Raw genomic sequence first — 25,198 nt, forward strand, 5'->3', positions numbered from 1 at the left:
TCTGTTCAGCACAGAGTTCTTTCACTAGCAGGGGGCCATGGACCTGGTCTAAGTTCTCCTCTTAATAGATCATTGTATTTTGCAGTAAGATGTCTGTGGTCTATTTGAACTAAACACAAAGCTGTTTCTTTCTTGCCTTGTTTACTCCAAAAAAACCTTTGCTTTCTTTGCCCTTAAGCTTTCCTCTAGTCCAAAATATCTGGCACATTGTAGACAGATTAGCCTTTCTGGAATAATGCTTTATTAGTAAGATTCTAAAATGCCTTTGTAGCATTTACTAGACTGAGTAACCTTAGACTAGATCTCAGCTTGGCTTCGCTATCGACCTTCGGATGGGCAGGAACCCTTTGCTCAGGTCAGGCTCACCTCCTGCCAATCCAACATGCCACTTGTACACCTGACTCTTTCCAGTTCTAAACTCGCTTCCTCTTGCAACTGAGTCAAATTTTACCCCCACCTCAAGGTCTCACTTAAAAGTGATCTTTCCTCTGAAAACTTTCCAAGTATTCTAGTCCATATTGATTTTTTTCCCCAATCTGAATTTATGTTGACATTAGTCATTTGGATTCATCAATCGATTGAATAGTTATTTGTTGAGCGCTGACAGGAATATGTCAGGAACATATTGCAGAAATGATATTTTTTATGTATTCTTTTCTATTTCTCACTTACTATATGCATTTGCACTTATCACCAAGAAAACCTTAAGGGTTATATCATTTTAATTTGTTTTCTCGCACAATTGGGCACAAAATTGGAATGCAATAAATATATTTTGAATTGACTAAATTATATATATGATAAACTTAACTAGGATAAACAGTTTTTAATGTGTCACTTGTTAATTTGTCATCTTATGATCACACCACATTAACTGGGTGATAGGCCTTCTTTATAATAAACACTTTTCATTATGTCTTACCTCATTAAATCTTCCATGGTGACAGATTTTGTTAAAATGTTTGTATTAATAGGATTTTAAGAAACAAAACAGATGAATGTATGGGAAGGGGGGAAAAAGAGAGAGAGAAAGAGAGAGAGAGAGAGAGAGAGAGAGAGAGAGAGAGAGAAACCACACAAGACTTTACAGTAGAGAATGAACTGAGGGTTGATAGAGGGAGGTGGGTGGGGGATGGGCTAGATGGGTGATGGCTGTTAAGGAGGCACTTGTTATGATGAGCACTGGGTGTTATATGTAAGTGATGAGTCACTAAATTCTACTCCTAAAAACAATGAAAAAAATGTATTAATAGCTCACTTTCATAGCTCAAAAAAAGGGTATTACAAATGAGAATCAGCAGAACAATTAAAAATAAAACCTCACCTCTATAAAGTTAGCCAGTGTGTAGACTTTATTACATAGGCACATATTCTTTTTTTTTAAAAGTAAACTGGTTTTACATAAAATTAATCACAATAGTACAAGAAGTTATATCAAGTGAGGATGGATGATGAATGAAGGAAAAATACAAGCCTTGGATCAGCTGAATCACTCATTGGATCTAGGGTCCATCATCCTAACAGACTGAAATTCACTTACAGACATGACAAAAATGGAGGGTGAGAAGGAGTGCTCTTTTATCACACTCCCTAGCTAAAACACTGATTCTGTTTAATTTCTTGAATATGGTAGAGTTTTCTCCAGGCTCTGTTGGCAGGTGGACACAAAGGTTTAAATGAATGCTGGCTTAGGGTCAGAGGAGTTCATAATCTTCCTTTCTTTCACCCCCATACTTCTAAACCCTTAAACCCTTTGGTCCAATAGGTTGCTGTCAGGTTCTGACTGCACATCTGCTTTCCCAGAACTGCTCACATTGGACACTACATGGAGTTGCTGATCCTGAAGCACATGGAGGCACGATGATGGTGGCTAGACAGTGTCCATGACTGGCACTGAGGGTTTGATCTGAGGCACAGCATGGAGCTAAATAGGAAGGGGATGCCAGAATGTCTTGCTCTGTCCAGTTAGAATCGAGCCATTACATTTGACCCAATTCTAAGTATAAGAAACTAAAGTCATACTAACACATTAAAAAGATGGTATTTTGTAGCTTGTGCATGTTTAAAAAAAAATTAAACTACATTTTCATGTTATTAAGAGACAGTGAGAATATAAAGAGGCCTGACCCTTTCTCTCATCTCGTTTTGCCTTAACTGTTTTACAAATAGTCCCAGCATATTTACGGAGCACTTCCCCCCCCGCCCCCCCCCCCTCAATTTCTGCAGTCTGTTGTGTAAAAGGACATATCTATAAATCACAGATCATTGTTACGTGGCCCCTCAGTACCTTGGAGGGTTAGATCTACTTCTGCTTCAAGTGATACTCAAATCCTAACATCCATTTCGGAGACCTGTTTGGTCTGTTCCTCTCCACATTCACACCACTGTTGTGCTGGGTGATGCCAGTGGAACTTACAGGGCAGTGTTCTAACTGATGTTCACCATCCTTTTGATCCTCCAACTACACAATTACATAATAGAGGACTGTGTTTGTTGTCTGGGCAGATGGTAAGGGATGAAGACAGGAAAAGAAAAAAGATGGGGCAGCTGATTTTCCCAATCTTCAAATTTTAAATTTCTTGGTTCTTAAGACTATATGAAGAGCACCCATGACATGAAGTATCACTGACAGTGGCACCAAAGGATATTTTATAAAATAATCCATGAAACTGAAGTGGGCAGGGACCTAAGGGGACAATTAGTCCAGCTTCCTCACTTTTTTAGGTGAGGTTACTGAGTCCTGATTGGGAAAAGAGCAGGTTACTTCACATGGTGATTGTCTCCATGACTATGTCCTTCAAAGAGTCATAGAAACCCCAATTTTCCCTTGATAAAGTACACTCCCTCTGATGACTTCACATCAACAATTCTCAGTGTCCTTGGCTTTGACGTTACCTCCCTTTAGGGAAGCTGGCTGATAGCACAGCACTTTGACCAGAGTAGACACTTGATAAACATTTGTTGAACTGAAATCATTCTGTTTATCCTTGCTGCATAACCTTTTATTTGTCCCTTACTTTTAAGGGATAGCCTCTAGTTCAAGTTTGGTGGCTAGTGCTGTTTGTCACCTCTGTCCACTTTATCTTTTCATGTTGAAATTCTCATTTTTAAGTCTGCTCTTTTGTGGCTTTTCATTACCCAGTATTATTTGCCTCTCTGTAGACACTACCAAACACCTTCCTATGGATAGTTTCTATCTGTGCAGGCTTGGAATTGCAAGTTCAGAGATATATTTTTCCCCCAATTCTTAAAACAAACAAACAAAAAAAGATGAGACTCTCAGTCAGATTTGCTAAGGCACACTAGAAGAAATGTAAAACTCCGTATTTCTTCTTTGAGTTAATATGTGGGAAAATATTACTGATACATTTATTTTCTACATCTTGTTTACTTTTTAATTCCTTAAATACATAAATATAAGTCACAATACCCAATGCAAGTTTCCTTTACAAAAAGCACAATTAAGAAATGATGGAGAAATGGTGACTTGTAGGAAATTGGCAGACATTGGCAATGTTTAGAAGACATCTTGAAAACTTGGGGAGAATGAGATGACTATTTTTATATAAAGAGCAGTCATGGTTTGAATGGGACTTGGTATAAGTTGTTAAAGATGATTTGTTTACTAGGTGATTTTTTTTGTGTGTGTGTGGACATTTTTGGTCAGTTTTGTTTGAATTTTCTGTTAAATGGCATTCTTCACATGACCTAAAACTCTAGATATGCTAGAATTCACTTACGATCATCATCTGGAGAACCATTAAAATTACCAGTCCCAAGTGGGAGAATTCTAAAAGTAGGCTAGGTGGCAATGCTTCCTACTGAAATTAATTTAATATTCCCAAGGCTTTTAAACAATTTCAGATCATCCTGTGCTTTCCCACAACTAACCTCATAAAGAGATTGAAAGCAGCTCTGAAATCATGATTTAATTTCACGAGTTTCATCCTTACCATCTCAGTCCTCCATCTGCCTATGGTGACAAAACACAGCAACACCAGTCAGTAGTTAATGGTGGGGAAACCAAAGACATAGCACACCAAGATTGGCCAAGCTTTCTCCTCCTGCTGACTATTCAAATGGGCAAGACATGTCTGACTTGAAGGAACAAAACTGAATCAATAATCTTGACTCATGGGTAGCATCTGTGCTACTGTATTTTGGGCACAAAAATGTTTTTCAATATGAGTGAGAAAAACTGTAGTTTAAATTCAGCTGCACGTGAAGGCTATGTGCTGACAGTCATTGTTGACAGTGGAAGCAGGAATAAAAAAAAAAAATTAAGTCTTTCAGGAAATAAAGCTTGCTTGCTTATTTTAATAGAAGTATTTGATGATAAGTAAGGGCTAAGTTTCTTAGAGTTTCAGGTGAGTGTGCGTTTAACAAACATTTATTAAATACCTAATAATTTCTTTTTTTCTTTCTTTTAAAAGTAATCTCTACACCTAACATGGGGCTTGAACTCATGTCCCTGAGATCAAGAGTTGCAGGCTCCAGGAGCCTGAGTGGCTCAGTTGGTTAAGTGTTCAACTCTCGATTTCAGCTCTGGTCATGATCTCATGGTTCGTGAGATCGAGCCCTCTGTTGGGCACTGTGCTGGCAGAGCAGAACCTGCTTGGTATTCTTTCTCTACCTCTGTCTCTACTCCTCCCCTGCTTGCACACTGTCTCTCTCAAAATCAATAAAATAAATCTAAAAAAAAGGTGCATGCTCTACCAACTGAGCCAGCCAGGCACCCCCTAATAATTTCCTTTTATTTCACTAATATATGTTTGTCCTATCAGCAAGGATTTAAGGTGGCTGAAACCTTTCCCAAGCTTTCTCCTAGGTACTGAACATAAAGAATAAGATATATTCCTTGCCATCATGGATCATATTTCTTGGGGACTTTAATATCTAAGGAAATAAACTCTTGTTCTCACCCACTGGATTTGAATAGAAATTGCTCCCATTTCAAATAAGAAATATATTGCATTAAAAAAAAATGTTCTCAAGGGTTATGAGTCCTGTCAATAATGCAGGAGTGCTGAGAGCGGGGAAAGAACCAAATGAAAAAAAAAAAAAAATGTCCAGATGATATTTAAGTGAAATATAAAATTTTGAGAAAAAATAACTAGTATTATGTTTACAAGAGTGGCAAAGGGGGTTTAATGGCCCACCACAAAATACCTTAGCTTCTCTTGTTTGACATATCACAACAAGTACATTTCTTATCCTCTTTTACTATAAAGTCACAAAGCAAGCCATCAGACTCAAAAGAAAGCATAGCTCTTAATATCATGTGACATCTAATTTATGTTCTAATAGTAATACTATGTATTGGTAAAGTGAATTTACTTTTAATATCTTCACATTATTGATAACATAGACAAGGACTACTTGTGACCACACACATACACACAATCCAGGTCCAGGGTAGTAAAAGAATCTGCACATCTGCACACCAAAAAGGTAATTTGCCTGTGTTTTCTATGTAGGCTATTCACATAACACCAGGCCTCAAAATAGATAGTATTATATCCCCCAAAGTCCCAAAGGCTACCCATAATCAGTTTCCCAAAAACAGCAGTGGGAAAGCAAATTTGATGAAATCAAGGTGGTAGGTTTTTTAAAAAAAATTATTATTAATAATAATTTGCTTGCTGAATGCAGATAGCATGGAAAGGATTTTCCTAACCCTTGGTTGAAAGAAAAAAAAATCCACGTAAAAGCACAAAGGCAATGAGAATTAACTAAGATGGGGAGAAATCGTCCAACAGGCAGCACACATGTGATGCTGGCAGGTGAGGCAGAGATCTTGACAGGGTGCGCAGGTGCTAACGTTGGGTAAGGAAGGTGTCAGAATGACCTTTACCTTGCCAGTTCTTTAGTGCATCTTGATGTTTCTGTGAGGAATCTCATGTGCCTTTCGTACAACAGGGGAAGGGCTCTGCCTCACTTGACAGAGACCTTCAGGAAATCCCAATGTATTTCACAAAGTTTACAAAACCACTTATCAAGGAGAAAACAACTAGAGTTAGAGAGTTACTACTGAGATTAGCCTATATGCAAAAGGGATCTTGGGAGCCATCTAGCCCAAATCCAGTGCCCCTTTCATAGCATCTGGGATGGATGATTATTTTAACCTTTGGGCATTTGCAGCAATAGGAAATATTACTACACAAGTCTTTTCCCCTTTAGAACCACCACATTTAGAACCTCTTATTAGAAAATTCTTTCTTATGTTGAAGCAAACATCTGTTATCTATAAAGTTCCTCTTTGTTCCTATTTTTGCCCTTTGAAGTTACACAGGTAAGTCTTATTCTTCTCCCTTTTTAAAACTCAATGGAAATTTCAGGGCAGCTATATTATTTTATTCTCTCCTATTCTATTCCCCTGTCCCTTATGTAATTAGACCCTTCACAACCCTGGTCACCTGCCTCTGGACACAACTGATTAATGTCTCTCTTAAAACATAGTATCCACAATTGAATCCAACCCTCCATCCAAATGTGGACTGACCAGTGCAGCATGCAGGGCTCTCTGGGCTTCTGTTACCACAGGTTGAATGCATTAACTTTGTGATAGTCACCATACACTCCTAATTCAAACTGAAGTCCTATTTCCCTAAGAAAACATTTCTACAGGAACCATTGTGAAACCATGACTTTTCAACAACCTTCCTGTCAACACACACATAGGTAACACCACTCTGTATTTAGAAGGTTGTATTTAAGCAACTCAGAATATAGTGTTTAAGCAACTCAGAATATAGTGTCTTGTTAATGCCTACTGAATTTTATCCTTTTAGTTTCAGTCTTATGTTCAGGTATTTCAAAAAAAAATGGTAATGATGTCTATGTTCTAGTGTCAGTACGTAGTTACAATTCAGTGAAAATTCACTGGATAAATTAATCCCAAATCTTCCAGTTGAGACTGGATATATCATTTATTTCTCTGTATCATCTGACAAATCTTACAGGTATGCTTTCTGTCCCCTTACTTTATTCTTCACAGGAGAAGAAGGCAGATAGAACCGGCCTTTAAGCTGCTGAGCAGGTATTCCCTTTGGGATGGCCAATATCGTTCCTTGTATGGTAAGGAGACACCAAGATAGAAATAAGAAGTAGAAGTACAGAATATAAGCAGGAACATATGAAGGGAAAGAAGATCGAGTGTCCCAGACTTTTGGAATCAGATTTAATGCTCCCAACATTAGAAAAATAGGCCTTTCCCCCATTTCTACCCTAGAGTCTTCCGCCTTTTAGATCTGTTACAATATTGTAATTATCAAACTCTGAATTTGGGGGGAGAGCTCATATACTAAAAGCTTAGTTTTAAAACAGCTTTTAAATTTTTAAAACTAAAAGCTTAGTTTTAAAACAGCTTTTAAAATTATCTTTTCCACTTATACTTCCTGTAAAGTCTGAATTAAAGAGACATGCAACTGTCTATAGGCTTGAGGTATAAAAAGAGCTCCCAAATGCCCTGACAAATGCCTGAGGTATACATACATACATATATATATATATATATACACATATATATGTGTGTGTGTGTATATATATATATGTATATATATGTGTATATATACATATATATATACATATACATATGTATATATGTATATGTATATATATATATATGTATATATATGTATATATATCCATCCATTTGTTTCAGAAACAGAAATGGCCTGTATTTTTCAGTGTGAATTTGGGAATTCTCTGAGATTGAAGTTGTCTCCTGAATTGAATATTATGTTACAATTAATGGCCCTTTTCCCCAGAATGAAGAAAAATCAGCTCAGTTTTGCTTTCCCTTCAATAGCCACCCTTTGCAGAATGTGGGGCTAATCACAGAATAAAAAAGTATCCTATTGTGCCTTTTTTCCATTGTTTATTGTGACTCAGGGTGGTGAACCCTGGGAACAGAGAGATGGAAAAAGTGTTTTAATCAAAACCATCCAGAACTGGGAGGGAAACGTCTTGAAAACTTCTGTTGCATAGTGTTAACATTTAAAGAATGGAGACATGTACAAAGAGCCTAGTAGACCCAAAGAGGAAATGTGTTTTGTACCTCACCTCTTCTGAACCTTTTTCTAGAGGGAGTGACAGAGGTGGATTCTGAATGAACTTTCTCAAGACTGTGTTTTCTAGAAAATCATGTAAGTGACAGATGAACATCAGAAGGAAATGGGGCCAACACTCATGTGGAAGGTTCTCTTCCTGACTCCAACAGTGACAACAAACCACACCCAACAGCTGTGAGATAAGCAGAGTGAAGAAAAGGAGGCTTAATTAGACAATAAGCCCCAAAAGTCAGGTGAACTAGGTGCATCATCAGGCATATCAGGGTCTCTCCAAAGCAACCACCTCAAGGTTTCCTGTTAAAATACAGGTAACTACAAAAGGAAGGTCCAAAATACTGTTCCCAACATGGAGTAGTCATGGTAGGTACTGACTTGAACTTCAGCTATTCATGAGAACTTGGGTCATGCCCCCTGCAGTAGGGCTTTGTCACTGGACCCCACACTCCTTGGGATTTTCCATTTCATCTCCTTCAAAGTCTGGCTTCAAACTCTTTTTTTGCTCAATTTCCACCTGCCAAGAATAGAAGTTGGAGAGAAATATCAGAAAGAGGAGAAAAACATCCCAATAATAAATAATCTCAAAGAGAATACCTCACCACGCTCGTTGAGATCCCCTGTAATTTTGTTAATGTTTTGGGCTTTAGCCACACTGAAGATACTGGCCCTGAGTATATTAGGATTATCTCTTTGCACATGCTCTTTGCTTGCTCTGGAATCCCCCTTCCTCACAGTCCACCTGGAAAATTCTTATTCTTTGTCTTGCATAGTTGTTCAAAGGTCACCTTGAGTCATGTTCCCAAGTCATTAGGTAGAGTGAGGCGTTCTTCCTGGGCATATTTCCACTGTACCTGGTACACCTGCCCGGCTGCCCCCCAACCACAGGCTACATAGGACAGGGGTACACCCTTGTTGACTATTGTACTCCAATAATGTAGGTATACAGCAGGCAAGCACAAAAGTTTATCAAAATGACTGAATCCCTTTCCATCTGGCTGTTTATACTCTCCATTACTTTATCTCTTTCCAAAGTTAAGTACTCTAGTGTTTATAGTTCTTCCTGTGTCTCCTGCAAAATACGGCAGCTACAACTATGAAGGGATTAATAAATTCATCTTGCCTTGAAAGTGACACACGCTGAAGCCTTTGACAAGTCAGAAAGGAAATCTATCAAGCTAGAGAGTTTCATAATTAAAACTGCTCTTCTCTTCACCACTTTGGATATTTATGATGAAGGGAACAATTAAAGAAAAAACAGATGAGGGTCATGCTTGATGAAAGTGCTATATTTTCCCTGGCCACAAGATGGAGTATGTGTTCTTTTTGGTAGTTTAAGGTTTTAGATCACACAACTAAGGAAACATTGAAGAACAATAAATAACCTTGAAAAACTAAGGATATTGTTATGAATAAAAAAATTATTAAACCGTTTGCAAAATAATTCTTCAATAACCCCCATTTTCTATCTTTGGCATTTAATCTGCTATTGAGTTTCCAATGCCTGAAGATAGAATCACTATTTATATCAGAACACTCCAACTTAGTTTCCTCCTTCCACAGCCCTGATCCTGTTACTATTACAGAAGCTTGCTTGGCTTTTGAATTTTGTCCTGGTATAGCCCAGTGACCAGGTCATAGGTGTCCTGACTTTACTCAGATCTACTTCACCAACTCTGAAGCTGAATGAAATACATGCTTTGGGTTAGCACTTTCCTGAACTCCCCTCCACTTTCAAGTTCACAACTTCTGCAACATATATTATGAATGAGTAATACTAATTCCTTTACCCCATGACTCTTTTGTTGTTGTTCATGATGACTGAAAAACATTATACTCTCCTCTTTCATTCACCTCTTTATTTTTTCCCAACCTTTCTCTTGCCCACCAGTGAGACTATTCATTCAAATCAGAGCAGACTCATCCACAGCTATGCATGGTGTACCTCTCTCTAAGGCGGTAAGAGAACATCCTGCATTCAAGGCAGGCACTGCTAAAGGGAACAAGACAGGGGAGGGGAAGGGGGTGAACAAATGGACCTGGAAACATTAGCCAGACGCCTCCCGAGGCTACCTTGTAGCTGTAGTGTGCAGAATAATTGACCCACTTCCTGACATCAGTCTTGTCTTCCACAGAGATGGATCTTACGGCAGCTTTAGAGGCAGAAGTTGTGGGCATGCTGAACTCAACATTCACGTGACTGGCGAATCTGGAAGGCACTTCCCGGTCAGAGCCAAGTTCAAGGTGGCAGAAGAAACAGTGTGGGTGACCAGAAGCTATGAAAGGAAAAGAATTTAGACATTAGGTTCTTTGGGGAGGACATGGAAGAAGAGGCCAAAAGAGCCACTCAATCGCAAAGGAGGCTCAGCACCAGGCAGTCTTTCCGAGGGTCCAATGCTGAGCGGAGGACTTACAACAGAAATCACACTGCCTGTGCCTCAGACCCTTCTGATTACAGTAGCCTTGTATCCTAGCAATAAAACCCACAGCCTGAGAAACCCACTCAGGTCAGGGTGATAATGGGAACACAACACAAATAATAAGTAATAGAGGCTGTAAATTGGCAGGAAGGAATAAAAGGGATCAGCACTTAGCACCTAATAGAGCATCAATGACAGCCATGTGGAGCAAAGTAATTAATTCCCTTTGAAAGATGGATTTTCTTTTTTTAATTAAAAAAAATTTAATGTTTATTTTTGAGAGACAGGGAGACAGACAGAGAGACAGAGTGCGAGCAAGGCAGGGGAAGAGAGAGAGGTAGACATAGAATCCAAAGCAGGCTCCAGGCTCTGAGATGTCAGCACAGAGCCCAACGCGAAGCTCGAACCCACAAACCGCGAGATCATGACCTGAGCCAAAGTTGTAGACTTAACTAACTGAACCACCTAGGCACCCAGAAGATGAATTTTCTTAATCATCTTAATCATCTCATATTTTTACAAAGATGCTTTTGGAATGTCTCTGTGGGTAAATGGCACATGTAAATGATGAAGCCCTTATAAACAACAGCTTTGCATTAAGGAAGCACATGGTATGCTGGGTAGAACACAGGCCAACAGGACACCGAGTATGACTTCTAGCTCTCCTGCTAAGTGTCAGAAATCTTGCACCCACATCCTTGTTCTCTCCAGCTTCAAGTCCTGATTTGGGAAGTGGGGAAATGGAGGTAGGTCAATGCAAGGCACAGTCCTTTCCTGTTCTTTAATTCTACAAATCTATGGTTCGTTCTACTGTACGTGGCTGAAAAACTTGAGGACCGTTATTAGCTATCTGAGTGAAAAGAGAGCTTAGTTCTGTGACTATAACCTTTGAAGCATCGTTGTTTGTTGAGCATCCTTTACTGTCCCAGCTGCTGTGTGCACACCCTCTCCCCGCATCTTCATAACAATCCCTTGAGGTCACAGCCATTCCAGTCTACAGATGAGGCAACCAAGGCTTCGGGGAGGTAAAGCGAGCCGCCCAGTCAGAACTGCAAAGTGGCAGAATGAGAACTGAACCCAAGCAGTCAGTCTCCAAAGTGCTTTAGCCACTTTGTCTGAGTCACAGCCACCCTCATGGTCTCCCATCTCAAGACCAGGTTTTGCAGGGTGACATGAGTAGAGAAGTGAGCTGTAAGAACCCCCATACAACAACTCACCATGGATAAACAACGTGACACAGCTTTGACTTTGTTATGTAACAGCAAGAGTCCTAAGTTATCTGAGCTTCCCCAAATAAACAATTTCAATTTTCTTTATTGGTCTGGACAGGACTTTTTAATCTCGGAGAGTGAGGACATACACACCCGCTCTCCAAGGAAAACATCACGCAGTGAAGTATTTGTTTTGCTCTATTTCACAAATAACATATTTCAGTGGTTATTTCTAAAGAGTAATACTTTGGGAAATTGAGAAACTTGCACTGGTTTCTAGGAAAGAAATTTAAATTTGATACATATGTTAGTAAAAATTATATTATCTAAAAATGAACCCAGGTGATTTATTTTAAATTACAATTGTGATTACACAGCTTTCAGTTACTGAGCATTTCTTACAGGCCAGAGACTGCTAAACACTTAAAAGCATTATCTAATTTCTATCTTAATGAGCTAGGTATTCATAATCCTCTTCTGTAAATGAGGAAAATAAGATTTCTCTGAGAGGTTTAAGTAAATGGCCTGAGGTCTTACAGCCACTAAATTGCAGCATTGGGAATAAAACTCAGATCTGACAGATTCCAAATTATGTCCTAAACTCCTCTCAATATATTGCTATAGATTTAGATCACTCTGAAGTACACAGAGTTTACTTTAATTCAATGGCAACTTCAACAACAGTTTTACCCCGTTACCCTTATTTAAACATTGTCAGAATACTGAGAAATCATTACTTTCCACAAAGCAGATGCCTCCTCTCACCTTCCAAAGTGTATTCACAGCAAACCCTATGAAAGCAGTATTCCCTCTGGATTCCAGGCGTCCACTAATGGACGCCCACGATGTATAAGGCTGAGGGACAGATAGGGATATGCAATTCTGAAAGCTAGTACAGTTTGATTTATGGTAATGAACTATGTGAACCCACACATTTTGTCATCTTCCTTGATGAAACCAAGAAAATTTAATTTAAAATTTAGATTTCTACTTTCCATAAAAGGTGAATTATATTGAAATTGCTTTTCTCTTGGTCTAATATTAGAGAACTGGAGTTCCAGCGAAGAAAGCTACCTGTGCAGGACAGAATGCTTTGTTTCCTGGCGGATGATCTGGGAAAGCAGTAGGACTTGTTCTGGTGCCTTCTAGGATTAAGAAAAGCTTTTGGGGTCAGGGTGAAAGGGTCCCTGAAGAGTGTGGGTGGGGGTGCAGGGGGTGTGGGGAGGGGATGACTGTACATGCACACAGCTGGGCTAGGCCCACCACTTCAGGCCATGTTGGACTCCAGTGGCAGCTTGTTAGTCTTTGGTGACTGGGACTGGGACAAGCCCTCTGTGACTACAGCCTCAGATGCCAGCAAAGCCAGGGGTACAGACCTACAGACCTACAGACCCGTGCTGCCTGTGGTCTGACTGTCCTGCCTGCTGCAAGTTAGGGATACAGGGCTACTGCCGGTAGAAGTAAGCACGCAGAGGTTGAGGCCTCCTTTACTGTAAACAGAGGTGTGAGAATTACGGAAAATAACCTGTAAAAGGCACTTTCCCAAGGCTCTCTGAAGTCCAAGATAGAGGAGTTCAGAAAAGGGATGATTACTAATAGATCATCAATTCGGTGGTTTCATGGAGGGCACACTGGATGGGGACAGGAGGAGCTGGTCCCAGGGAACACCAGCAACGCTAAGAACCTGCTGTCTGACTTAATTCAGATTCCATGTGTCTTGAGTTGCCAGAAAAGGGTGTTATCAATTTCCTGAACAGACCCAGAAATATACCATTGGTCAGGAGTAGTATTAGAAGCCCTTTGCCGGGGTGGGGGTGGGGGGTTGCTACTAAAAATGCATAACCATGAATAACAAAAGCAGGGATGAGGGGGTAGCTTAACTGAGAAACATTCTCAAATATCCTTATGCTGTCCTGGATTTCAAAAATCTTTCACAAAGTTCCAGTAATCAGGAAACACATTTGTAATATATAAGCTTCATTAACTTGGCCTTGAGCCTACTGAACACTCACCTGCTGGGAAAGCATTAAAGAACATGTTTGCTGAAGACCTATATTTACCCGTGTCCTGCATCCATTCCCCCCTTTCTTCTGGTAACAATCTTTTCCCCCTCCCTCTGCTTTGGGAGATAATCTTCCCCAGCACTGCATGTCATTTTGGAGGTCGTGTCAGTCAAAATGCGCTGTCTTCCCCTTGACTCTTGACAGAAAATGGCTTGTGATGATTTATGCCAATAGCTGCGGACTGAGGAGGCATCTCACAGCTCTGCTTTCAAGAGCCATCCTTTCTATGCCTGCTCATTCAACCCTTCCAGCCTTTCCTTCAGCGCTCTGAGCTATCCTCCAACAATCTTGTTTCATTTTGTTTTTGCTGCTTGTAACCAAAACTCCTCATACAGTACTTTTAAATATTTGAGAGAGAGAACTTTGAAGCAAATGAGATAGAGGTGTACACATTGAGAAAACTGAAAATCTCTCTTCCCTTAGAGGAAGTTACTTCATGTTTGTGTCTATTTGGTGTCCTCTACTAAGAGGCAGCTGTGGTATTGAGAAAAGACCCCTGGATGTGGCTTTGTGACTTCAGATAAGTCATGTCACTCTCGGTCCTTAATTTTCTCATCTGTAGAATGAAGAGGTTTGAATCAAGTTATTCCCAAGGCCCCTTCCAGCTTGAAAACTCAGTAATCCCATAATGAAGTTATCTGAATCCATAGGTAACAAACTGAAGAGCTAAGCATTCCGATAAACATAAACCTGAGGCCTTGTCCTTTCTGATGTCAAGTCTCCAGCAGGTTAAACAGTAATTTGCTTCCTACCACCTCAGTTCTCTTCTCAGGGGCTTCTGTGCCAAAGGACAGTTCAGGGCTTCTCCTCTCCTCCGTCAGTTCAGGTGGGCCCCATGGCTGAGGTGGAGATCACCGTGCTATCACTAGGAGAATACAGTGCTGACCGGGAGAAAGGAATATGCAAGCACAGAGAGGAAGACTTTGTTTTTTAAAATCCTGTCAGTTTAGAAATGGCAGGGGGGTGGGGGATGGCCAACCCAGCCTCAAACACAGAGATCCAATTGTCTTTTCATTTTGCACCGCTACACCCAGTGTCTGACACAGAATGCCCCGGTGTGTTCCACCCCCCTGGACTGCTTGGGGAGGTGACCAGATCATACTGCCTCTTGCCATCACATCACGATACATTTTGGGTACGATGACAGGACCACTCCACCTTCAGAACAGGAAATGAAGACTCTATAAACACACCACTAGGATTTAATAGTAGAATGGAAGAATATCTGCATAAGAGAAGGACATTTCCGTCAAGAGTTTTTCTAAACTTTACTCCTTTTGCTCGGCTCGGATATCTATTTGTTAACAGATGGGCACAGTTTATTATAGACAAGAAGAGAAGTGCTTTAAAGGATCACAGGATCATGAGCTTACTGCCTGTCATTGGAGTCACTCGGACTTCCTCTAAGAAATAGGGCTATTAGAACTAGTTGGATCACTCCCTAGTTTTGTCATTTCGTTAAATTCACTGGACCCCTGAGGAAAGTCATTGCCTTCTGTGCTCACTCAAGCACAAAAGCACCCCTGATAGCCGTGAGCAAGCCAGCTAGGGCTGGTTAGCTTGCTTTCTTTGTGTAATTCAAACATACCTTCCTTTATTGATTTGGTTTTTTTGTCTGACAGAATTTCAGCCCCTATTGGACCTTCTGGTCCTGGCTGGATCTTCAGTCTCATCAGAGGCCATTTCTCCTCTTCCTGCATCCTCAAATCCCAACTCCAAGTTGGAGATGTTATGACTGACAGATCTTGCACATGGTGACTGGAATCTTAAATCTAACTGAGAAAGATACCTCTTCAGAACCCAGAAGCCTGCTAGGATCTGGAAACAGCTTCCACATATAATACTTACATGAGTCAGAAAAGAATACAAACTCATAAGCTGCCCTGGAAACGTGCTTAGCGGCTCAACCCGCTAATAATGCAGAGTTCTCTGGAAGAAGCGTGATAACAAAGGGGTGAGAACATGTTGTGAACTGGGTCATTCACGTTTGTTCCTTACTCCGCACAAGTATTTTTGATTTTCTGGTCCCATTCCTCCATTACCATTTGTCACCCAACAAAAACCAGCACTTCATGGAACAGAGTGTGGAACTTGGACCCCTGTTCTTCTGTAACCATGTGGCAATTTTCACAGAAGAGAAGCCTGTACCTACCCGAGTTTTTGTCAGGCAGTCGGTTTATCCTCCACACAATGGAGTTGAAGGCATGCTCGTACTTGGCAGTTCCCAGAGTTACTCTCATGACAGGCTCAGAGCCAGATACACTAGTTGAACCAAAACTTGCCCCCCGGTTCACTTTAGCTTTTAGAGACTTTTCCCCCAGGACACTTTCCCTGCGGAAGTTTTTCACCCACTCACTGGGCACGGGGTAACGAACCATCACATTCTCACAGGGAACCTGGGTGAGAGGGTCTCGGTTAGAGGAGAAGCCGGTTGACATCCTCAGCCAGCTCTGCACCTCCACCTCTGCCCCATTGATGCTTGCTGCTGTCCTGAGTGTGAAAGGCAAGGTCTTTTCTGCAAATATTGTCCTGAACCGCATTAGCTCAAACCGGCAGGCGTCCAAAGGGTTGAACAGAATAACCCGTGAGTTGTTGAATACATCCTCATCCACACACCCATGAAAATGGCACTGATGGAGCTTGATCCACTTTGTGGTGGTGGTCGGCATGATGTCCTGCCGGGAAACTATTTCGTTCCCTTTGACAAGGACATCGTTGAGGCCCAAGCGGCACTCTGCAAGCCCAGAGAGGAAACTCAGAATGTGGATCCGTGTCAGGACATGGTGCTGGAGAATCTGGTTGTCTCCCTTGCTCACAATGCCAGAGAACTCATCCCTGACATCCACAGTAATCTCCTCTTCAAGGTAGTTCAAGCCCACTGTGCTTAAGTCCATTGACAACACTGGTAGATTCATGAGCCGGTCCTGAACAGCTCGGATGAAACTGAGGAAGTCATCGTAATTGGTGGTGCCCAGCTTGATCACTTGTTCCCTCTCTGCTGTGTGGGCCACAGCAGGTTTGGGCTGGTATTTCTTCTTCTCCTTGTAGGTGACACGGTCTATTCGCAAGCTGTGGATCCTGCCATTCTCGTCATAGTTTTGGAGCCGGGGTTCCGAAATTTCATGGCATATCTCCAGCTTGAACTCACGGAATGGTTTTTCTAGGCCCTGCTCATAATACAGCTGCAAGTAACCACTGTCTGTCAGTTTGATGTAGATGGGTCCCCAGTGCCTAGACGACATGATGTTTTTCTTCTCAGGGATCCTTAGCATCATTGGCCATCCATCCCTGGGCTGGGACAGCATTGAACCAGGTGGGTGGTCATCTAGTTCAATCCAGGCTTTCGGGTCATCATCTGGTAGTGTCGCACTGCTTAAGTGATCAGGATCATCAATCTGGAGTTGTTTGAGTTTTTCAACGGCATCAGAGTGTGACTGGTTTTTGCTTGAGTCATCAAAACTGATGGCATCTTGGTAGATGACAATGAGAGAATCTCTTTGGCTTTTGCCTGTGGCACTGGAAACGGAATTGTTTTGGGAGCGTCTCTCCTGCTCCTCAAAAAAAGCAATGAAAGGGTTGATGGGGGAAGGCTGTACATCCTGCAGAGTCTCATTCAGGAAAGGATTGGTTGCCCTCCAAGGTGGAGCCTCGGTTATGGAAGGCGGATGGTTTAAGGAGGAAATGTCCAGCTTCTGAACTTTGGAAAAGTTCATCAATGTGCTCTTGGGACGTTCCCTCTTCTTAAATGACCCAGCTGAGTGATAAGATACATCTGGGATCACAGATGCAGCAGGTGGTGGGTTTGGCTTCAGGGGAGAGGTGACTGGTGGCAAAGGGCAGCAGACTTCATTGTCATCAAAAGTGACCCAGCTGGGGAAACGAGCAGAAGTCACTGGAGTTGCAGGGTGTCCATTCGTGGCTGGACTACTGGCCGGCCAGCTGACAGCCTCCATCTCTACCTCTTCATCTTCCTGGAGTGAGGAAGAACTGTCTGCAAGAAAAAGGAGAGCTTATGAGGGCTGCTATTCAGGGCCTCTACAAGTACGGGAAACTGAGGTATGGGAATGAAGGATGAGTAGAATTTTATCTGGAATCTGATAAATTCAAAAGCAGCTCACTACCTGTCTCAAGTGCTAGTCTGGGCACAGAATCTCATAATTTTGTAATAAGCACACCAAAGGGGCCACACATCAAATGCAGTAAGAATACAAATAGGTCTATCAATACAGAAGCACTGATAGGCCCAAGGTCCCTTGTAGTTTAGCTCTTATACATTCTCCCTTTATTTAATAGAAGTTTCTAGAATAGATTTATTTTTTTACTGTGCTATAAAGTATGCATTCTTAATTCTTAGACATTGAAAACCACCTCCTACATAAAATGATATAAAGCTGATCTCATTAGACAAGACAAGTTATCTGCTCTAAGTGATAATATGATTACAAATAATGTAATTGGGGGGAATTTGCCCAAATGTGATCAATAAATATTAAAAACAAAGTGTTAACATCCTGAATAAGGTCATACAGGTAAATAAGAAGGCTATAAAAACTCCAATAGAAATACAGACAAAGGACACATACAGACAGCTCAGGAGAGAGAAACTAAAAATGTCTAATAAGCATGTGAAAATGTCCAATCTCACTGGAAATAAGAAAAAAAATGCAGATTAAAAACAATCAGTGAAGATTCTTAAAGTTTTTACTCTTCAATGAAGGTAAGGGTACTATGATATGAACAGTAAATAGACCTTTAATGGGACTCTAAGTTGCTACAAACTCTCTGAAAGTGGTTGGGCCATTTGTATTAAGGCCTTACAAATGTGCGTAAATAATAACTTTGTAATTCTTCCCTAAGGAAATAAATCTAAATTGTGAACGAAGCTTTGGGTGAATGTTAAGAAACCGAGGTACACAATAGAATACCCAGCCATTAAAATGTTTACAAGTATGCAATAACATGAGAAAATACTTATAATTTCTTCTATTTTCCCTAAAATACTTTTCCATCTTGGAGTTTATTTATTTTATGCAGATAAAAAAGTATTATTACAAATAAAACTCCACCCTGGCAGGGCCTTCAAGGAAGGGGAGGCAGGACTCGAGTTTCCATAAGGGAAAGATCCAAACCTTTCAGTCAGCATCAAGACCCTGTGTGTCTGCGGGGACTGTGGGAAGGGAGGGGAAAGTGAAGACTTTAGCAAGGAGTGGATTCTGATGAAGGAGTGGCACGGAAAACAAATCTGTGTCTGGCATCCAGTAGATATTCAGTAAAAGTTTGTTGAGTGACTAAGTGAGAAAAGAGTTTGCACTGGAGCAGTTCTATTTACTCTGTTCCTGGAGACATGTCGAGGGGGGACCTCTGCCACCACTTTACCCACTGTTTCTATTTCCAGTAATCTGGCATGAAAGAGAAATGGATGCTCAGTGGTTGAGTCAAGTAGTTGAGTTTTCTGACCACTTCCCTTAACTGTCACGAATATCATATCTGATCAAACCAAATTAGTAATGCTGCACATAAATGGAAGTAGAATTACATGTGGTGGGATGGCTGCTTGTCATTCATCTTTTTTTTTTTTTTTTTTTTAATTTATTTTGAGAGAGAGTGAGGGAGGGGCAGAGAGAGAGGGGAGAGAGAATCCCAAGCAGGCTCTGCACTGTCAGTGCAAAACCCGATGTGGGGCTCAAACCCATGAACCTGGGTGAGATCATGACCTGAGCTGAAGTCAGGTGCTTAACTGACAGAGCCACCCAGGTGTCCCTCAAAGCATTTTAAAATTAAAAATGAGACTTCCCTTCAAATTAATCATTAATACACTTTTGTAGATGTGTGCTTTATTTTCTGAAAAAATGAAGGGAAAGGGGTCAAGAAAACCCAGGTTTGTAGGATTTATGTATTATTTATCATTATTATCATTATCCTTATTACTACTATTACTGCAACAACTACTACTGTTATCATAATGAAGGCTAAAGGGAACAGTGTGGCCTGGAGTAAAATACAATCACTTCCTTGGAACAGTAACTGATCCTCCCTAGACAACTGGGGTTGCATCTCAAAACATCAGTTTCTTCTGAAGCCACTCTAAGGAGCTTTTGTAACCTTAGTGCTCCCACCCGAACAGCCTGATACTGACCCAGCCCCTGTGGAGGGATATCCTTTTTGCCTTGGGGTTCATGACCACTCCCTCATTTAAACAAGCCCAAGTCTTTTTCCTCTGGAGGGTGCTTTTCTGCCAAAGCTGTTTTTATTCTTGCTGCCAAAGGATTCCCTTCTGCTGGGAATCCTGTCTCCAAAATAGCATTTCTCATTTTCCTCTATGAAGCCAAAAAAGAAGGGGGGTGGAAAAAAAAAAAAAAAGAGGCTTTGTCTCCACTTGACACAATTTTCTTACAATAAATTTCTTTTTAAATGAAGCTATTTAAAATCACACAAAGTCCTAGACGGTTTTGAAGCATTAGACTTAAGATACAATTTAAATGAATCTTCTTTAAATCTGGAGGGAAAGTTTTTAATTAAATTAATTTCTAGAGATTCTATATTCTCTTTGATGGCCATTGAAAAGTATTAAAAGACTTTGTTACAAAATATTCTCTCCTTTGACAGTTTCATCTCCCGTGATTACAAACTGCTTTAAAAAATCCATCATTTGGCACGGCAGTGGGACATAGGTCAAACTTCTGGAGATTTTTTTCCCTAAAAAATCATTTATTAAATAAAAAATGTCTTAGGGGCACCTGGGTGGCTCAGTTGGCTAAGCATTCTACTATTGGTTTTGGCTCAGGTCATGATCTCAGGGTTCAAGCCCCGCATTGGGCTCTGTGCTGACAGTGCAGAGCCTGCTTGGGATTCTCTCTCTCTCCCTCTCTCTCTGCCCCTCCCCTGTATGCTCTCTCTCTCTCTCTCTCTCTCTCAAAATTAATAAATTTATAAAAAATGTCTTAATAAAGATACTTTTACAGATGAAAAGCAAAAGTGTCTCTAGCTCACATGAAAATAAAGCATTTCTTGGGGCAAACCCAAGGACTGACAAACACTACTTTGAAAAACTATCCCTTATTAACACTGACTTCTCTATTTGTAAGCTCTTAACTTTCTGTCATTTATCACTGAGATTTTCAATGGTTTTTGCAAAGATTAGGTCATATATTTTCTGAGTCTCTTTTAATTAAAACCTCTTTATTACATTATTTGAGACTTTCACATATAAAAAGTAACTTATCTGTATGTAAAATTTCTGGGGAAACATATATCATATATGACAAAAACTTGACGTCCTTCATATAATAGTATGGTGTATTCTTAATAAAAATGACACACCCTTACAAAAATAAAGTAAAATAAAATAGGATAAGAACAGACAATTCATGGGGGTACCTGGGTGTCTCAGGTGGTTGAGCATCCAACTCTTGGTTTTGGTTCAGGTCATGGTCTCATGGTTCATGGTTTGAGCCCCACATCGGGCTCTGTGATGACAGTGTGGAGTCTGCTTGGGATTCTCTCTCTCCCTCTCTCTGCCCTTCCCCCATTCACACTGTCTCTCTCTTAAAACAAAGATACTTTGGAAAAAAAAAAAAAAAGGAGGGGCGCCTGGGCGGCTCAGTTGTTTGGATGTCTGACTTCGGCTCAGGTCACGATCTCGTGGTTCATGGGTTCGAGCCTCGTGTCGGGCTCTGTGCTGACAGCTCAGAGACTGGAGTCTACTTTGGATTCTGTGTCTCCCTCTCTCTCTCTGTTCCTCCCCTGCTTGCACTCTGTCTCTCTCTCTCTCAAAGGTAAATAATATTTTAAAAATGTTTTTAAAAAGGAATAATTCACTAATGAAGAAATATAAATGTGTAATAACTATTTGGAAAAAAAAGAAGTTCAACCTTTTTATAAAACAATAAATACAATTCTCTCTGTGCCATAGAGACAAAAATTGGGAAAGAATAATAATCATTATTGGTGACCCAAGGAAACTTACACTCTGATGAAAGTTAAAAAAAATCTTTCTGGGGGCAATTTGAAAATTTGTACAAAAGTCTCAAAAAATGTGACCCCAAAATTCTACTCGTACAACTGTATTGTAAGGAAAGAACAATACATGCATGCAGAGATACATTTAGTGTAGGTTTATCACAGCAATGTTTGTATCAGAAAAATTGGAAAACGACATAAATGCCCAGCGATGGAGGATTGTTTGTATCGAGTATTATGCTCCTAAAATGGAATCCCATGCAGCTATTAAGCAAATGTTATTGACACATGTTTATTCACACAGAAGCTGATTATGACATACATTTTGCATGAACAGTAACAAGAGCCTACAATCTGGAGTCAAACTGCCTTGGTTTCAATTCCGTACCTGTAGCACATTAGCCATGTGACTTTGGGCAAGTTTTTAAATTTCTCTGCACCTCAGTCTTCCCATCTATGACATTAAGAAAACATGAAATCCCGGGGCTCCTGGGTGGCTCAGTTGGTTAAGTGTCTGACTCTTGATTTCAGCTCAGGTCATGGTCTCAAGGTTCGTGGGCTCGAGCCCCGTGTCGGGCTCTATGCTGACAGTGTGGAGCCTGCTTCAGATTATCTCTCTCCCATCCTCTCTCTGCCTCTCCCCTGCTTATGCTCTCTTTCTCTCTCAAAATAAATAAATACAACATTAAAAAAATATATTAAATCCTACCTGTCAGGGTTGTTGGGAAAATTTAATATAGATTTTAGAATTGTGCCTGGCAAGTAATAAATGATAAGTGTTCAGTAGATGTTAGCTGCTATCACTACTCCTACTAGAAGGATACATTTTCATGATATAAAGTATACATATATTTAAAAAGCACTGGAATATAATACTTCAAAATATTTTGATGTGAAAACCAATGTGTCCTGTGGGGTAAGAGGTGATTTAAAAAATATTAAATCTGTATTCTTTAAGAAAATGCTGTTTGCTTACAAGATAAATAGTAAAAGGTCAAAACACATCCTTCGCACTCCTGCTAATTAACCTTAGAGAAAGAGAACAGTTTAGCTGTAATTCATGTTGATAAAGCAGCAGTTAGATCTTTCCCATGACACTTATGACTGATGTAGTTGGTACTGAGAACAATGAGGAGAGAGAAAGAAAAAAAAAGCCAGCAAATTTCTTCAGTAAGAAACAGGCAAAAACTAATTATGCTCAGAACAAAATTAACTATCATCCAGAATTTCATTTTATTGACTTATTAAAATAAAACCAAAGCCAAAAATCCAGCATAATTTTAATTACTATCTCTTCCACCTGCTACCTCCAAATTACTTTTATTATGAGTTGGGCTGCTGCCAAACCAAAGCCATGTATAAAAATCAGGTTCTCATCGGCCCACTGGGAGAGCTAGCTAGTACCTACGAGCTTCCTAATGTCTTTACTGATGCCAACAAAAAAGACATTGGATTCTTTCAATGCTAGACCACAATCTATTTTAAGTGCCCCAAAGACTCAGTTAAATGATTACAATGGTAGTCAAAGTTACCAAACCGAAGAAAAAGTAAGAACTATGGGGGAAGACTAAGTTTCTATATTTTGAATACAGCAGATACTCCGCCCTCTTCTTTCTCCATTTGTTAACCTAATTTGTTCATGCAATGACAAATGCAAAAAATGAGTGCTGTTCATTGAATTTATTTGCAGAGGCAAGAACAAATATTCTTAGATTATTGCCGTTTTCTCAAGATGAGACAGCAGTCACTATTACACAAGAGCATATACTTAAAACTGTATAAGCAGCCTCAGATGCACAGCAGGCCGTTACATATTTGTGGAATGATCTAGAAAGTGAAAAGAGGACCACAGCATTTTCAGGTTTGAAGAGATTTTAGAAATAATAAAACTTGACCTTCATTTTGCTGGGAAGACTGAGGGGCTCAGGAAGTTTAAGTAAAGTACCCAAGGTAACATTTACAAAGTCCTACTTTCAATGTTCACTACCTCTGTTATTTTCTTAATGCTTGTTCTCTAAGCTAAAATCTGGTTAATTTTTCCCACTGCCTTTGAGATGGGCAACAGTTACCTTGACACACAGCTTTTTGGGAGCACTGTTCAGTAGGGGAAAAGAAGTTAACTAAACAAGGATTTATATCCATTTACACAAAGAAGCCTCTGGGCATAAGGTCAGGTGATGTCAGCCCCTGATGTGTGAATGTGTAAGGGTGAGAAAAGAGTTAGTCATCTGAACCTTATCAACGGGAGCTTCTAACTTGGATAAAACAAGCTGAGACCTGCTTAGTCATCACAATACACTGATAAAGAGAGCCAGAGGGTTTTTGAGTCTCTTCATTTGTCCTTAGCATTATCCAGGAGACGGGATGATTTGGTGCTGGTAAAGTTACCTGGTCAGGGATATCCCCAAAGTGAAGAAGCCAATTCATCAAACTAGTACTTCACCACTAGTTGACAGACTTCCTAGCAGGAGCATTTGACACTACATTCTGGTTTCTATTTGCTAAGAGGACCTATGAGGCAGTAGTCAATTGCTCTGCCAACTCCCCCCACCCCTGCTTATCAAGATGAGCTCACTCAACACTCCTCATCTCTGTTTTGCTCAGAAAAGCAACATATATCATCTCTTGCTCAGAAAAGCAAGTATCAGACTTTAAGTTTGATGACTGTTCCAGGAACCTGTGTGTTCCTGGTGAATCTGTTCTCTCTGGTTCTAAACTTTTGTTTCTGCGTTATCACCCCCCACTTCACTGGTACTCAACCTTTGGATCCCTGCTTTTGGCTCCTTTCCTCTAACAACTAAATCTCCACTCAACTGGCTTACTGGTTCCCTGGCTTAATATCAGCTTCTCATGTTGTCTTAGACGAAGACTCTATTCTTCAACTCTCGTCAGGGCAGAGATCCTACCAAAATACCTTGCTGTTGTCTGAGAGAGTCACTCCAGTTCCCCAGCAGAGGTCATAGGCAGGGAACAGGGATAGATGCCAATATCTATAACAAATTGAAAAATCAACATTCCATTTTATAACTTAATCTCTTAATATTTTACACACTGAAGTATATCAAAGACTTAACTAGTAATAAGGCTTGTTGAGAACCCAACCTGTGTTTTATTTATTTGTCATTGCCATAGCAAAAAGCTCCTGTATTTCCTTCCTCAACTATTTGAGCACACCAAAGAGGGGTGAACAAAGGACTTTCTAGAGTCTAAGCCTTTTTGAACGGGCAATGAAGCTCTGCTTAATGGACCATAAAATTCTTCTATGGTCTCATAAATAGACATTTTCCAAAGAAGACATACAAATGGCCAACAGACATATGAAAAGATGCTCCACATCACTAATCATCAGCGAAATGCAAATCAAAACCACAATGAGTTATTCCCTTATACCATTCAGAATGGCTAAAATAAAAAAGACAAGAAATAACAAGCATTGGTGAGGATGTGGAGAAAAAGTAACCCTCACACACTGCTGGTGG

General features: G+C 40.3%; 1 protein-coding gene and 1 long non-coding RNA gene across 6 annotated transcripts in view; one reads left to right on the plus strand and one right to left on the minus strand.

Annotated features, from left to right (window-relative positions):
- LOC132670161 (uncharacterized) overlaps positions 1 to 10,309 on the plus strand; it is a 30,258-nt gene extending 19,949 nt beyond the window's left edge. Inside the window, exons 3-5 of the long non-coding RNA XR_009606475.2 lie at positions 6,998 to 7,077; positions 9,958 to 10,025; positions 10,202 to 10,309. This is a non-coding gene — a long non-coding RNA (uncharacterized LOC132670161). The remainder of the gene's footprint in view (positions 1 to 6,997; positions 7,078 to 9,957; positions 10,026 to 10,201) is intronic.
- The window catches only part of STON2 (stonin 2), a 146,168-nt gene continuing 128,565 nt past the window's right edge, over positions 7,596 to 25,198 (minus strand). For all 5 annotated transcript variants that reach the window (XM_060620459.3, XM_060620458.3, XM_060620453.3 and 2 more), the window contains 3 exons: positions 15,913 to 17,751; positions 10,140 to 10,342; positions 7,596 to 8,583 (listed from right to left, as the gene is read on the minus strand). In XM_060620459.3, the coding sequence (XP_060476442.2) occupies positions 8,500 to 8,583; positions 10,140 to 10,342; positions 15,913 to 17,751 (2,126 nt within the window). In that variant the 3' untranslated portion in view covers positions 7,596 to 8,499. The remainder of the gene's footprint in view (positions 8,584 to 10,139; positions 10,343 to 15,912; positions 17,752 to 25,198) is intronic.

Source organism: Panthera onca, chromosome B3, assembly GCF_046562875.1.
Source record: "Panthera onca isolate mPanOnc1 chromosome B3, mPanOnc1 haplotype 2, whole genome shotgun sequence".
Taxonomy (NCBI): Eukaryota; Metazoa; Chordata; class Mammalia; order Carnivora; family Felidae; genus Panthera; species Panthera onca.